This window comes from Nuphar pumila, chromosome 6, assembly GCF_984573655.1.
Source record: "Nuphar pumila chromosome 6, dmNupPumi1.hap1.1, whole genome shotgun sequence".
Taxonomy (NCBI): Eukaryota; Viridiplantae; Streptophyta; class Magnoliopsida; order Nymphaeales; family Nymphaeaceae; genus Nuphar; species Nuphar pumila.
This window is the reverse complement of record NC_143254.1, coordinates 134794668-134810512: the sequence shown is the minus strand read 5'-3', so window position 1 is coordinate 134810512 and position 15845 is coordinate 134794668. Positions and strand designations below refer to the sequence as shown.

Genomic DNA, 15845 nt, shown 5'->3' with positions numbered 1-15845 from the left:
GTTCGCTAAGGAGGAACGACAAGGAAACATGTACGTCTTCAAGGAGATTCCCTCAGTGTCTTCGCCTTCAGTCTCAGTTCTCCAGTTGAAGTCGTCCAAGCTACCTTCAGTGTTTTCACCTTCAGAGTCTTTGTTTTTCCCTTCATTAGAAGTTTTTAATTCATCTCATTGTAATAAGCCAGATATTTGGCACAGTCACTTGGGACATTGTAGTCGGGGCTTCGTTGAAAATCTTGTATCTGATGGTCTTCTTCCAGAGACTAGTTTACGTTCATTTTTAGAGAATAAAAAATGTTCCTCATGTGAACTATGCAAAAGTCATGTTCTTCCGTTTCATATTATTAATAAAAGGGCTTCAAAGCCATTTGAGATTATTTGTTCCGATGTTTGGGGACCCTCACCTATGTCTTCTCTCTTTGGAAGTCGTTACTATGTTATCTTTATTGATTCTTATTCCCGATATACTTGGATATATTTCTTGAAACATAAGCATGAAGTTTTCCAAATATTTCGGGAATTTTATTCGATGATCAAAACAAAGTTTTCCTGTGATATTGTGCATTTTCAATGTGATGGTGGAGGAGAGTATTCATCGAACGAGTTTATTGCCTTTCTTCGGGATAAAGGAATAAGTCGACAAGTTTTTTGCCCTCGTACCCCTAAACAAAATGGGGTTACAGAGAGAAAACACAGGCATATTGTCGAGAGTGCGATGAGCATGTTACATGATAGCAATGTGCCCATTAGTCTCTGGACAGAAGTTTTTCACGCATCTGTTCATGTCATAAATCATCTTCCTATGGCACTTCTGGATCGGAAATCTCCCTATTATACTTTATTTGGGCAACATCCCTCTTATGATGAGCTGTGTGTTTTTGGTTGTGTATGTTATGTACATATTGATTCATCTCTGCGAAATAAGTTCCAGGACAAGGTCGCTAAGTGCAGATTTGTTGGGTATGCGGATGAATACAAAGGCTATCGATGTTATGACCCTACTACAAAATGTATTAGGACCTCCAGGAATGTTGTTTTCGATGAAAAAAAATTTCAAATCAATGACACCGAAGAATTTTCATCTCGAGAAGTAAAAGTATATAATCCATGGATGAGCGAAGACCTTTTTCCTAATACAGGAGAAATGTGTCAGGCGAATTGTCCTTCCTTCGGCTTGAGTAGAGAGTTGGATGACCCACATATGCATATTGAACCATCTCCAGTTGAGCCACCCCCAGTTGAACGCTTCGCTGGACAGGTATACATTAGAAGGGACAAAAAGACAGGGTCGAGGAATATGGAAAGCATCGCTAATGATTCGGTTCAAAGGTCGTCACGCATTAGGCATCCTATTCAGCGATGGGTGAGTTATGAGAACTTTTCTCTTGATTTTCAATTATTTATGTCTCAGCTCACAAAACAGGATGAACCCACTTGTTTTAATCAAACTCTTCAATCCTGTCATTGGATTGAGGCTATGAATGAAGAAATGGAAGAACTTCATGAGTGCCAGACTTGGGAAATAGTACCTCGGCCAGAAGGAAAGAATGTAGTTGGCCCAAAAATGGGTCTACAAAACAAAGTATAAGCCTGAAGGAAGTATTGACAGATATAAAGTGTGACTTGTTGCTCGGGGATTCACACAACAATATGGTGAAGATTATGATGAAACCTTTAGTCCGGTAGTCAAAATGGGTACAATTCATGTCATCATATCCCTAGCAGTCGACCAAGGATGGAGGCTTAGCCAGATGGATGTTAAAAATGCATTTTTGCATGGAACTTTAAATGAGGAAGTATATATGGAGCAACCTCCTGGGTATGCCGAGAAGGATCCTACTGCCTGGGTGTGCAAACTAATGAAATCTCTGTATGGGTTGAAACAAGCATCTCGTTCTTGGTCTGAAAGTTTCTCTACGCAAATTCAAGGCTATGGTTTTAGAAGATGCTCTCTAGATCATTCACTTTTTATTTACCAAAAGACAGACATCGTTACTCTTCTCCTTATATATGTTGATGACATTGTGATCACTGGGAGTTCAGATAATCATGTGCAAGACATGAAGCGATTTTTAATGAAAACTTTCAAGATGAAAGATTTAGGGGAGTTGAGGTACTTCCTTGGTGTGGAAGTTGACAGACAAAAAGACACATTGACACTCATGCAACAGAAATACACTATTGATCTTCTCGAAAGATCCAGGATGACGAATTGCAAAACAGTCAACACTCCGAGTGTATTACATCAAAGGCTGAGCTCTGAAGATGGCAATCTTTGTGTCAACCCTACAACATATAGAAGCCTTGTGGGGATGTTGCAATATTTGACCTTTACCAGACCTGATATAGTTTATGTTGTCAATCAGGTGTCCCAGTTTGTGCATGCTCCAACGGAAGGTCATACAGAAGCAGTGAAGCGCATTCTACGCTATTTAAAAGGAACTATAGGAGATGGGCTTGTTTATCGCAAGAATGATAACTTACATAAAGGACATGAACTCATAACTTATACTGACGCAGGCTGGGTAGGGGACCTAGATAAGAGACGATCTGTCTCTAGATACTGTGTATATATTGGACACAATTTAGTGTCTTGGAGCAGTAGAAAACAAAAGACAGTGGCACGATCGAGTACAGAGGCTGAATACAGGTTCATGGCTGCAGGCACGGCAGAAGTTACATGGATTAGACACTTATTGAGTGATCTTGGGGAGACAATTATCCGATCATTTATTTTATGCGACAATCAAAGCGCAATAAACATTGCGTGTAACCCTGTTCAACATAGCAGAACAAAGCACATTGAGATTGATCAACATTTTATACGGCAGAAAGTCGAGATGAAAGAGATAGAACTACGTCATGTTCAAACAGAAGATCAAGTGGCAGACTTGTTCACCAAAAGGTTAACTTCACGCCAATTTTGGTTATTGAAGAGCAAGTTGTACATGCTCCAAAACCATATACAACTTGAGGGAGGCTGTTAAAATAGAGCATACGTATGGATCTGGATTGGATCCAGATCCATACGCACATCTATCTTGCGTTATTATGAAGTTCACGATTCATTAAGGGCATTCTTGTAATATTAGTCTCTATTGTAAAATCGTTTTGCTATAAATATATTAGGGCGCGGTGGTGTTCGTTATTCAGCCGCCCCCAGCTATTGTGCCTCTCCCTTTTTCTTTTCTTCCTGTACAGGTTGAGTCGTGGAGTGAAGCTCTTTCGATTCCTCATAGAGCCATCCTCATTTGAGCCATTTCCAGTTGAGCCACCTCCAGTTGAGCGCTTCTCTGGTCAGATTTACACTAGAAGGGACAGAAATACAGGGTTGAGGGATATGGAAGTTGTCTCTAGTGATCCGGTTCCAAGGCCGTCACGCATCAGACATCCTATTCAGCGAAGGGTAAGTTATGAGACTTTTTCCCTTGATTTTCAGTTGTTTATGTCCCAGCTCATAAACCAGAATGAACCCACTTGTTTTAATCAAGCTCTTCAATCTCGTCATTGGATTGAGGCTATGAATGAAGAAATGGAAGCCCTTCATGAGGGCCAAACTTGGGAAATAGTACCTCGACCAGAAGGAAAGAATGTAGTTGGTTCAAAATGGGTTTATAAAACAAAATATAAGCCCGAAGGAAGTATTAACATATATAAGGCACGACTTGTTGCTCGAGGATTCACGCAACAGTATGGTGAAGATTACGATGAAACTTTTAGTCTAGTAGTCAAAATGGGCACAATTCGTGTCATCATATCTTTAGCAGTCGACCGAGGATGGAAGCTTAGTCAGATGGATGTTAAAAATGCATTCTTGCATGGTGTTTTAAAGGAGGAAGTATATATAAAACAACCTCCTGGGTATGCCGAGAAAGATCCTACTACCTGGGTGTGCATGTTAAGGAAGTCTTTATATGGGTTGAAACAGGCGTCTCGCTCTTGGTTTGAAAGTTTCTCCATGCAAATTCAAGGCTATGGTTTTAGAAGATGCTCTCTAGATCACTCGCTTTTTATTTACCAAAAGTCGGACATCGTTATACTTCTTCTTATATATCTTGATGATATTGTGATCACTGGGAATTCAGATAATCATGTGCAAGAAGTAAATCGGTTTTTGATGAAAGCTTTCAAGATGAAAGATTTGGAGGAGTTGAAATACTTCCTTGGTGTAACGGTTGACAGACAAAGAGACACATTGACACTCATGCAACAGAAGTACACACTTGACCTTCTGGAAAGGGCCGGGATGACCAATTGCAAACCAGTCACCACTCTGAGTGTATTACATCAAAGGCTGAGCTCTGAAGATGGCCACCTTTGTGTCAATCCTACAACGTATAGAAGTCTTGTAGGGATCCTGCAATATTTGACTTTTCCCAGACCTGATATAGTTTATGTTGTCAATCAAGTGTCGCAATTTATGCATGCTCCAACGGAAGGTCATATGGAAGCCGTGAAGCGCATTCTACGTTATTTAAAGGGAACTATAGGAGACCGACTTGTTTATCGCAGGAATAATAACCTACATCAAGGTCATGAACTCATCACTTACACAGATGCAGATTGGGCAAGAGATCCAGATGAGAGACGGTCCGTCTCTGGATATTGTGTGTACATTGGACAGAATTTAGTGTCTTGGAGCAGTAGAAAGCAAAAAGCAGTGGCACGATCGAGTACAGAAGCGGAATACAGGTCGATGGTTGCAGGCACAGCAGAAGTTACATGGATTAGACACTTATTAAGTGATCTTGGGGAGACAATTATTCAATCATCTCTTTTATGCGACAATCAAAGCGCAATAAATATTGCATGTAACCCCATTCAGCATAGCAGAACAAAACATATTGAGATTGATCAACATTTTATACAGCAGAAAGTCGAGATGAAAGAGATAAAACTATGTCACGTTCGAACAGAAGACCAAGTAGCAGACTTGTTTACCAAAGGGTTAACAGGACATCACTTCTGGTTGTTAAAAGGCAAGTTGTACATGCTCCAAGACCACGTACAACTTGAGGGAGAGTGTTAAAATAGAACATGTGTATGGGTCTGGATCCAGATCCATACGCACGACGTTGTTAACGTGCGTAGGGTTTTTCATTAATGGCATTTATGTAATATAGCCATTGTAATTTGTTTATATATATAATGTTTAGGGCTCGGTGGCTGCGTGTAGAAAATATTCTGAGCAGCCCCAGCCATTGCGCAGCTCTCTCTCTCTCTTTCTCTTCTCGTCTCTCTCTCCCTTTTTCTATTCTTCGTGCAGGATATCGATCACAGCAGCAGCCCCTCAACCCATTTAACAATTCCATGTGTCAAATTTTCAAAAAAATGGTCATTTTTTCCATCTTTAAAACCCAAAAATGACTCACATGAACACCCTCTTGCAAGAGGGTGTCATGTGTCAATTTATTCACAAAGGGGCACTTTTGCCTATTTGACAAAATAGAAAAAGACCCACATGGGGTTGGCGCCAACCCCATGTGAGCCCCCTTTGCCACATCGGCACCCATGTGCAAGCAAGGGTGTCATGTGTCAAAATTTTCTAAAATGGCATTTATGCCCATTTACAAAAAAGAAAAATGCCCACATGGGCTTGGCACCTTCTTGTTGAGGTTTTTTAGTCGCATATCTATCATTTTGCAAAAGTCATCCCCATTTCTCAACTATAAATAGACCCCTTGGGGGTCTCTCTGCTCAACAAGTTGGAGTTTGAGAAATTGAGAGAACAAAAAAATTCTCTCTTTCTCTTCCATTCTCCTCTCTCTCTCCTTCTTTTTCCCTTTGAGTTGACGAGTTTTTAAAAGAAAAAAACTCTCCGCCTTTGCATTTGGTGGCTGGAGCAAGAAAGAAGAAGCCCAAGTTAGGCGCTCTCTCCCTTTCTTTTGATTTTTTTTCTTTTCTTTCTATTTTTTTAATTTCTCAAAAATCGCCCCCTTTTCTTCTCTTCTTTCTTGCATTTTCTTTCAATTTTGTGTAATAGCAATGAAGATCTAGTTTAATTCCATATAAATTTCCATTTTTTATGTTTTGATCCATTCAAATTACTATTTACATTATGCATTTTCATTTTAGCCATTTAGGATTAGGATTTGATCTTCAATAGATTAAATTCGATATTCTATGGGTCAAATCAATTTAAATTTATATTTCAATGCTCTTAATTTCATTTTAGATGCTTTCATTTATGTTTTTACATCATTTTCATTATCATCTATAATCTAGAATGGTAGATCTCAAGTTTGATCATTGGATCAAACCATTTATGAGATCCTATTCCATTCAATTATGTTGAGATGATATTTTTAATTCTGGTTCGTTTTTGCTCTCATCATTTAGCATATAATTAGGTCTTATTTTGATCTGATTTTTTTACTACATCTCTATCAATGTATTTTCGGGATTCACACCAAAAATCAGATCAATCTGAGTTGGTTTGATCCTTCAAAAAAATCAGGATTCGGATCCCATTGTTTTGAGTCGCCTGGATTTTTTCCGAAATTAGATCAACTTTTTTGAGTGATTTCTCCCTAACCAGAGATGATCTTTCAAATCTGTAAAAACGGAAATCTCCAACATTGAATCTAGTTTCTTCATGTAAATTTTCATCAATTTCTATGGTGTTTTCACATCAGTTTTTGGTCAAAAACTGCAACTCTGTTATACTGTGTCACTTTTAGGGTTTGGTTTTTAATCCATTTTGTCTGAGTCATATCTCCCTAATGGAAGATCATTTTCGAGATCTGTAAAAATGATCTTCTCCATCTGCATGTCTAGTTTCTTTATGTAAATTTTCATCCATTTCTATGGAATATTTCTATTATTTTTGCATTTTAAGTCGAAACCTTGCCTGTTTGCAATCTCAGGCATTGCTCAGACACAAAACCAACTTGTTATATTCATATCTCCCTAATGGGAGATCATTTTTTAGATATGTAAAAAGGAGTTTTCTCATTAGAATGTTTAGTTTATGTATGTCGATTTTCTGAAATTTTCATTAAGTTTTCATCTGTCATTCTGATAAAAAATCAGAAACCTATTGAATTTTCTTTCACAGGATTTTACAGATTTTTGACCAACTTGATCAGATGGGATCTCTCTAATGGAAGACCATTTTCTAGATCTGTAAATTGAAAATGTTTCGTGGTTGAACTGAGGAACTTCTCTCACAAATTTGGGAGAAATTAAATCAGTTTAGCTCCTGAAACTCCAAAATTACATAAACTTATCTGTCAAGACTCCATTTCCTGATTTCAAAATTTATTTATCAATGTTTTAGTCATATCTCGAGTTTGAAAAATGTTTTTCGAGATCTGTAAAAAGGAGATGCTTCCTTGAAGAGTTAGGAATCCATGGAATCACTTTTCAGCTCAATCTGAGATAGTTTAGGCTTCCATTCATTCGAAATACTTTGACAGGGCCGATTTACATATCTCAATTTTAAAATATCTTGTTTTACTTACATAAAAAAAACCAAATTCGGGTTTTCCACAAGCTTTTTCTGCATTTTTCGATTCTAGGATACTTTTTAGGTTATTAGGAACCTTAAACTCAAACTTCATCAATTTCTAATATGTTTATAGATTTTTTCTTTATTTTTTTGGGCATAAAAAAGCTAAATTATGAATTTTTCTCAATTTCTCAATAATTGAAGAAAATCTATAAATGCCTACATTTATTTCTAACATGTTTGTTCATTTTGCAGGATTTTTCTTTGCTTTCTTTTCAATTAATGTGATTCATTCAAGGGTTGTAATAATCGAATTAATGAGAAATTTATTTTGTGCTTAGTTTACAATGAATGAGCATATTAGTTTAAATTTCTTCATTTTCATTCGTTGTATTTTTTATTTTTTTAAACAAAACACTATGAAAACATGAATGTCACATGTACCATTTAATAAAGGAAGTAAAGTTCGTATTTACGGCCATATTTGAAATATGAATAATACTTAAAATTATTATTCTTTATTAAAATAAAAAAATCGACTTACACTCTCAAGTCTTTTCAAAAATCATCATATTTCAAGGAAAATGCATTTTCTCCATTTATTAGAATTTAAAAATAAATATTAAATTGAAGTATATTCGTGGCCATAGTCATAAATATATGAAAATTTAATTTTATTTTAATTCTATAAAGGCACAAAAATTTATTTCATTCTTTATTAAAATTTAAATAAAGATTAAATTAGAATATGTTTGTGACCATAGTCATGAATATATTAAAATTTAAACTTGTTTTAATTCTATTAAAGAATGAAATTTGCTTTTAAATTCCAACAAATTCTTTTAATGCATTCATCATTTAAGATATAATTGCATCATTCTTTTTCAAAATTATTATTCAAGTTATTTTCGAATTTTCATGTGATTTTTGAAATAATTTTCATTTATTAATTCAAACATCTATTTTCAATTTCCAATTTTCAATTCTTATTTTTAATTCTACTTTTCCATTTTCGAATTTCTAAAATTAAACTTTGAATTTCATTTTCAATTCCATGTTTTAATTTCCATTTCCAAACCTCAAATGTTGATTTTATTTTCCTTTTCAAACTTTTACTTTGAATTTCATTTCAATTTCACATATTGAATTTAAATCTTTATTCCTTTTAAAATTCCAAGTTTTAAATTCTATTTTCATTTTCAAATCCAATTTCAAATTTTTCATTCTAAAGCTCCAATTCTTAACTTGGAATTTCATTTCAATTCTTAATTTTATTCCAAATCGAATTTTGAATTTCCTTTTTAAATTTCTAAATCCTAAAATTCCAAATGCAATTCTAAGTTTGATTTCTGAATTCAATTCTCAATTCAGAAATCAAACTTGGAATTTCGATTTTCTAGTTTAAATTCTATTCAAATCTCAAATTTCAAAACTTAACTTTGAATTCAATTTCAAAATCTTCAAAATTCGAATTTCCAAATTCATTTCATGTTCCAATTTCTCAAATCAAAATTGATTTCTGAACTTCCAAATCATCTCTTACAAGATATTTTCAAATTCATTTCAAAAACACTTGGAAAATTCAGAAATCTGAAATATTTTCAAAAGCATACACATTCTCAAACTCAAAATCACAGCATAAGGCTGATTCAATGTACATTTAGGACTTAGAATAATTTCTTAGATAACTTTAGGCAAATCAAAGGCATAAATTCGATCCTTGTTTCGATTACCCCTGGTAAAGGCGCATGGAACGGTTAAACCTTGTACCGACGAACGAATTTCGTCTCCCCATTTTCCCACAAATTTCTAAAAACGGAGGAAAGTTATTTCAAAATCTATTTTCAAAAAGTCAAGTGAGACCTTGTGAGAGTTTTTCTCTTTTCTCCCTAAAAAGGAACAAAAAAAATTGCAACGATCACGTCATTCTAGCAACAGGAGCAAAGGTTTCTTCGTAGTCTATGTCATATTCTTGAGAATATCCCTTGGCGACTAATCTGGCTTTATATTTTTCAAGTGTTCTATCACTCTTTATTGTAACCTTATATACCCACCTAGAACCTATAGGTTTCTTTCCTTGTGGTATATCTTGAATGATTCAAGTTCTAGCCTTCTCTAGAGCTTCCAATTCTATCCTCATGGCTTCAACCCACTCAGAATATTCTTTGGCTTGAGCATAAAGGTTTTTATATACGAATGAATTAATGCAATGAAATGTCTTGTATTTGGGAGAAAAGGAGTCATAGGATACAAACTTCTCAGGTTGTTTAGAGATCCTAGATGACCTTCAGGTTTGTTTTTTAGACTGATCAAAATATTTTTCCAGTGCTCATGGGTGATTTCAATCCCTACGCCTAGAGTATTGCAAATAGTTATTATCCTTATGGGTTTGTTCTTCATCAATCACATCATCATGGCCATTGTCAAGGTCACGTTTTATTATATTTTGACCATTATTAAGGTCACATTCATGATCATAGCCATTATATTCTAAAACTAAGTCAAATAAAAAGAAATACTCGGTTACTTAGTATTTTCAAAATCAAAGAGTTTTTCATTTTCTAAGAAAGATACATTTCTTGAAACATATAATTTTTTATTTTTAAAATCAAAGCACCTATAGCCTTTTTGGTTATCTGCATAACCTAAGAAGGCACGAGGATGGCACCTATAGCCTTTTTTATCATTTTTATCAGTAAAAATAAAACATTTGCATCCAAACACTTTGTCTAAAATAATCAGAACTAATTTAAAAAGTTTTTCGATTGGCGTTGTGTTTTGCAAAAAATAATATGGCATTCTATTAATGAGATACACAACAGTCAATGCAACTTCAACCCACAAATCTTTAGGTACTTGATTTGCTACTAGCAAGGTTCTGGTGGTTTTCATAATGTGTTTGTGTTTTCGTTCAGCCACACCATTTTGTTGTGGTATGTATGGACAAGATTTTTGATGTGTGATGCCATGCAAATTTAAATAATCCTTAAATTCCTTTGATAAAAAATTTTCCCCTGAATTAATACGAAAGATAGAAATCTCATTTTTAAACTTAGTTTTAACCAGGTTATGAAATATTTGAAAATGTGTAAAAACTTCAGATTTATGTTTAAAGAAGTAAATTCAAGTATGACTAGAGAAATCGTCAACAAAAATCACATAATATGCACAACCACCTTTGGATAAGACTGGTGTTGGACCCCATACATATGAATGTATTAACTCAAGCGCTCTAGAAGAAACAAGGGTTCTTTCATGAAATGGTAATCTCTTCGTTTTCTAAAGAATAGAGTCCTTACAAGTAAAATTTTCCCAAACTTGGAAAATATTGAATTTTAGATACATGAGGACGGCCAAGTCTTTTATGCTATAAATCTAAATCTAATTTCTGGACATTATAACAAAAAGTATCCTTGGGTATTTCCAAAAAATCCATATAGTAGAGGCTTTCTTCTATATGGCCTTCCCCAATCAGCTTCTGTAACTGGCGATTCTGCACCCAACAACGATCAAAAGAGGAGACATTATATCCATGATCAGAAATTTGAAAAACTGATAAAAGGTTTAAATTTAATTTGATAATATATATAACTTTTGGAATAGTAAAATTTTTGAAATTTTGCAAAATATTTTCAAAACTTTCTACTTTTATTTCATGAGATGTACCATCAGCTGTAAAAACATTTAACACGCTTGAGTTACTATGATATTCAGATAAAATATTATTATTGGGGGTCATATGAAAAGAAACACCAGAATCAAGAAGCCAACAAATTTTACCAAGGTTGGTGAAGGATGACACTGCAGCTCCAGTGGATGCCTCATGCGAAGATGCCCCTTTGAGTAGTGGTTGAAGAATTTTCATTAATTGAGACATAGAAAAGGATGCATTATGAGCTTTGTCATTGGATTCTTGAGAAGAGCCAATCGAAGCCACCTTCTTTTCTTCCCTTCTTCTATACTTTGGACATTAAGGTCTAATGTGACTCAGTTCATGGCAAGTATGACATATAATCTTTTTCTTGTCATACTCACTGCTTGCTTCCAACAAGGCTTATTTTTATACTCATTCACTTGTTTCCATTGAGATCGTTTATACACGCACATGTAATTAGTCTAGAGGCAGCAATAACAGAGTCATCTTCATTCTTCAAAATATGCCCTTTAAGCCTGTTCTCCAACATAGTTAACTTTTCAATATTGTCAATAATAGAGAGAACTTTGCCTCTACGTAAGAGTGTCGATTTGGTACTTTCAAATTCCGATCTCAATCCATTTATAAATTGATAGAAATGTTCCGCATCAAGTTGTTTTTGGCGGAACTCAATGTCTTAGAGAGAATGTTACTTAGGCTCAAGAAGAGATAACTCTTTCCAAAGTTCGAACAAAGCATTATAGTATTCTCTAATACTCTTGTCTTTTGGGATCATAGTACAAACTTTGTTTTATAAATTGCATACATGTACAATATCTTTAAGGGAATACATATTCTTTAAGGTATTCTCAAACCTTATCACCATGCTCAAATTTGGCAAGGCTAGAGCATTTACTAAGATCCACGCTATTAACAAAGCAAGTCATAATCTTGCCATATCTTATTCTCCGTTATTTTCACTTTCTCTCATAAGTGGCTAGAGCCTTGGCTTTCTCATCATCTATGAGAGATTTCTTTTCCGCTTTCTACCTTGGTGAAAACTAGTTTAGGTTCTGGATCAGAACCATCCACTAGTTCACACAACCCCTTTCCCCAAAGGTGGTGCTTCGCAATTGAAGACCACATTACAAAATTAGTATTGTTGGGTTTCATAGGTATGATGGTGACTTTTTCATGGTCATCCATTCTTAGAGGGCGTAAAAGAGATAGAGAGATATAGAGGATATGAGAAAAGAAAAGAAAATAGAGGAAAGAAACAAAAACACGTGCACCACACCAGGAACAAGAACCACGAGCCACTCTTGTCTTCAAAAGCACGATCACACGACCACTTGAATCACCAAAGAGCAAGAGGTACTTTTCTTGTTCTCCTAAGCACAAAAAACGAGGCAGCAATCTTCAAGGATTCAAGAGCATCTAAGCTCTGATACCATGTAATGAAATAAAGTGTGCACAAATACAATGCCACTAAAGAGTTACAAGGTGCACAATCACAAAAGCCACTAATGGGCACACTCACAAATGCCACAAAGGGCAAACATAATATGTAAAAATAATAATTTATTGAAACCTCACAGAAATGCAAGAAGCATTCTTGAATACAATGGGAGAGGATCACCCCTGTTTATATACAAAAGAAGGGAGAGAAGGAGAGCTCAAAAGAGCCTTTGGTGCAAGCTCCAACGGTCACAAAAAGAGTCATTGGAGCTTGTGTTGACTAGTCAAACTCTAGTTCAAAAGTGAACTAGAACTTTGTTCTAGTTCAAAAAGAACTAGATAAAATAAAACAAAAAGAAAGGAAAAATAAATAAAAAATATATATATACATCAAAAGAATATATATATACACACACATTATATATATATACATATATAATATATATATACACACACATATGTATATATGTATAGAATACATATACATACTGTACGTATAAATATATATGTTATATATACATGTATATACCATATGTATGAATGTATATATACACAATTTAACAGTGACAGGACCCCCTTGCTTAAGGAACCAACCTCGAATTTAGTGATTCCTACTCCTGGATGTTTACCATCTCTTATAAATCTAAATGGACTCCAAATCTAGTTGGGACTTCAGAAATAGTACTAAAATATTTCAAAATCCATAATGGCTTCTTCTACATTCAATTCCTCCTTATCCTACTTCATTCTTGAAAAGCTAGACTCCAATTTTTGCCTTGGATTAAACAGATTGTGCCTTCTATAAAAGGAAATAACTTAATAAGTCACTTTAATGGAACTAATCCAATGCTCTAAGAATTTATTATATCCCAAGATCGTGATAAGAATAAAGAGACTGAGTGTTTGCTTCAAGAAAAACCCTGGTTATGAAACTTGGCATGTGAGAGACCAAAAGTTGGTGCCTGTATTAGATATCAAAGTTTTGTATTATGAAAAGGAATAAGAATATGGGAAAAGATATTTTGCAAAGACCACCATTTTCCATGTCACTATCTCTGTTCTAAAAAAATTTGCATTCAAGATTTCGAGTTTTTGGGCATTGTAGAGGACAGAAAATTTGTACAAGAAAATTTCTCCCTGAATAGTCAAACTGGAGGATGGCCCCTGTGGTATTTGAATCTAAGACCCCTAGAGTATGATAATGCAACTCTACCCATCCAGCCATCTCATATCAACCAGCATCCTCACAGTCGTGATTCTTAAACATAAAGTCGAAAAAAGGTATGGCACACAAATCAGAGAAAAGCTAGAGACATACTTTTCTTTCAATGGCTGAATAAAGTAAACAGCATCCATAGATGGCAACGGTTGCCTCCGCTTGTACAGGTCTTCTACCACTGCACAAATAAAACCAGGAGACAATGAAGTTCAATTGTAAACCATCATAATTTGTCTAGAAAAATAGAACACCATCAAGAACCTAAAATGAAGCAGCATACATATTTCTTTCCTACCAAAAAGATTATCTAAAGAAAAGCTCATAATGAAAACCACAACCGCGAATATGTAACATCCCGACTTTTTCAGACGTTAAAAATAGATATATTTTGAGTTAATTATGAGCTTTTCGGGTTACGAATGTCTTATATGCGATAAATATTTGTTTCTCATGGTTTTGGATCTCAAATCGGTCGAAATTCGGGTTTGGATCCGCCCCATTTGGATTTAAGGGCATTGTCATCTTTTCTGAAATTGTTTACGGCTTTTGGACATGGGACATGCCCGGTATTCTTGTGTTTAGTTGAGTGCATTTTTGTCATAAGGACATAGAAGGGATTTTTTAAATAGAAGTTGGTTTTTAAGGAAAATACCAAATTGTAAATCTAAATGCATGTAGGCAAAGGACCTACCTAGGATTATTTTCCCTGTTGGGGGCATTCTTGTCTTTGTGGTGGGACAGCTGGTGTTGTGTGTGGCCAAGTGGCCCCACCCTCTTTCGTTATTTGCCACCTTAATAAGGGGTTATTTATATGGGGGGAGGATTTAGCCTTAAGCTAACCCTTTCCCATGGGCGTAAGCATTGGATTTTCCCTCCTCTTTGCCACCTTCTCTCTCCTCACTATTGTAATGAAATGGTGGTTTTCCACCAAAGTACTTGAATACACCAAAAGAGTCTAAAAGACATTTCAAGCAAAACCCATAAAAGGGTATAAAAGGAAGAACACAACAATAAAATAAAAAACTTTATTAATAATCAAAATGCTTAAGAAGCATTGAATGGCTTTACAAGAAAGGGTTCACCCCTATTTATAAAAGAGAAAATGAGAGGGGAGAGCTCACTTTGAGCTCTCCCAAAAAGAGTCGTTGGACTCTAGTCCAACGGGAGTCCAACGGCTCTTATTATAGCCGTTGGACTAGAGTCCAACAGCTATAGTCTAGTCAAGCTCTAACTAGAACTTGACTAGATTATGTATCTAGTTCAACGTGAACTAGATGCATAAAAATAAAGAAAAAACAAATAAAGAAAGATAGAAAATATATATATATATAATAATAATAATATTATATATATTACAATTTACATTTTTTTAACACTCTCCCTCAAACTTATAGTACAATGAACGAAAGTTCGTCTAAGAGAAAGTGAAATGTGGGAGCTGCGAGAGGTCTGGTGAAGAAGTCTGCTAATTGAAACTCCGATATAACATATGGCAGATCAATGGTTCCATGTAAGTATTCCTCTAGAACATAGTGACAATCCATTTCAATGTTTTTGGTACACTCATGGAAAGTCTGGTTGCTTGCAATATAGATCGCACTCTTGTTGTCACAACACATACTTGAAGCTTGTGTTGCTTCAGCTCCCATGTCAACTAGCAGACGCCTGAGCCAAACAACTTTTATTGTAATGGTCATCATGGCTCTATATTCAGCTTCGGTGGAGGAAAGGGAGACCTTTTGCTGCTTTTTGTACCTCTACGATATTAAGGACTCACCTAAAAAAACACAAAGACCAATGCTTGAGTGCCTATTATTAGGATCACATCCCCAGTCAGCATCAGTATAAGCAATTAAATCTAATAATTATGAGACAGACAAGAAAAGGCCTCGTGAGAGAGCGGTCTTCAAGTATCTAATAATACGCAAAACAACTCCCATGTGTATAGAAGTGGGAACATGTTAAAACTGACTAGCTATGTGTATGTGTGCTCTGATAAGATTTCTCTATGGAGTGGGATCATCAAGAAGCTCTCCATCATCAATTTTCAATTTAACATTGACAACTTCTGGAGTGTTCATTGTCTA

At 35.2% G+C, this 15845-nt stretch overlaps 1 protein-coding gene across 4 annotated transcripts in view; it reads right to left on the bottom strand.

Annotated features, from left to right (window-relative positions):
- LOC149836364 (SNARE-interacting protein KEULE-like) overlaps positions 1-15845 on the bottom strand; it is a 104634-nt gene that overhangs the window by 64075 nt on the left and 24714 nt on the right. For all 4 annotated transcript variants that reach the window (XM_090009160.1, XM_090009164.1, XM_090009162.1 and 1 more), the window contains exon 4: positions 13858-13936. In XM_090009160.1, coding sequence (XP_089865286.1) covers positions 13858-13936 — 79 coding nt within the window. The remainder of the gene's footprint in view (positions 1-13857; positions 13937-15845) is intronic.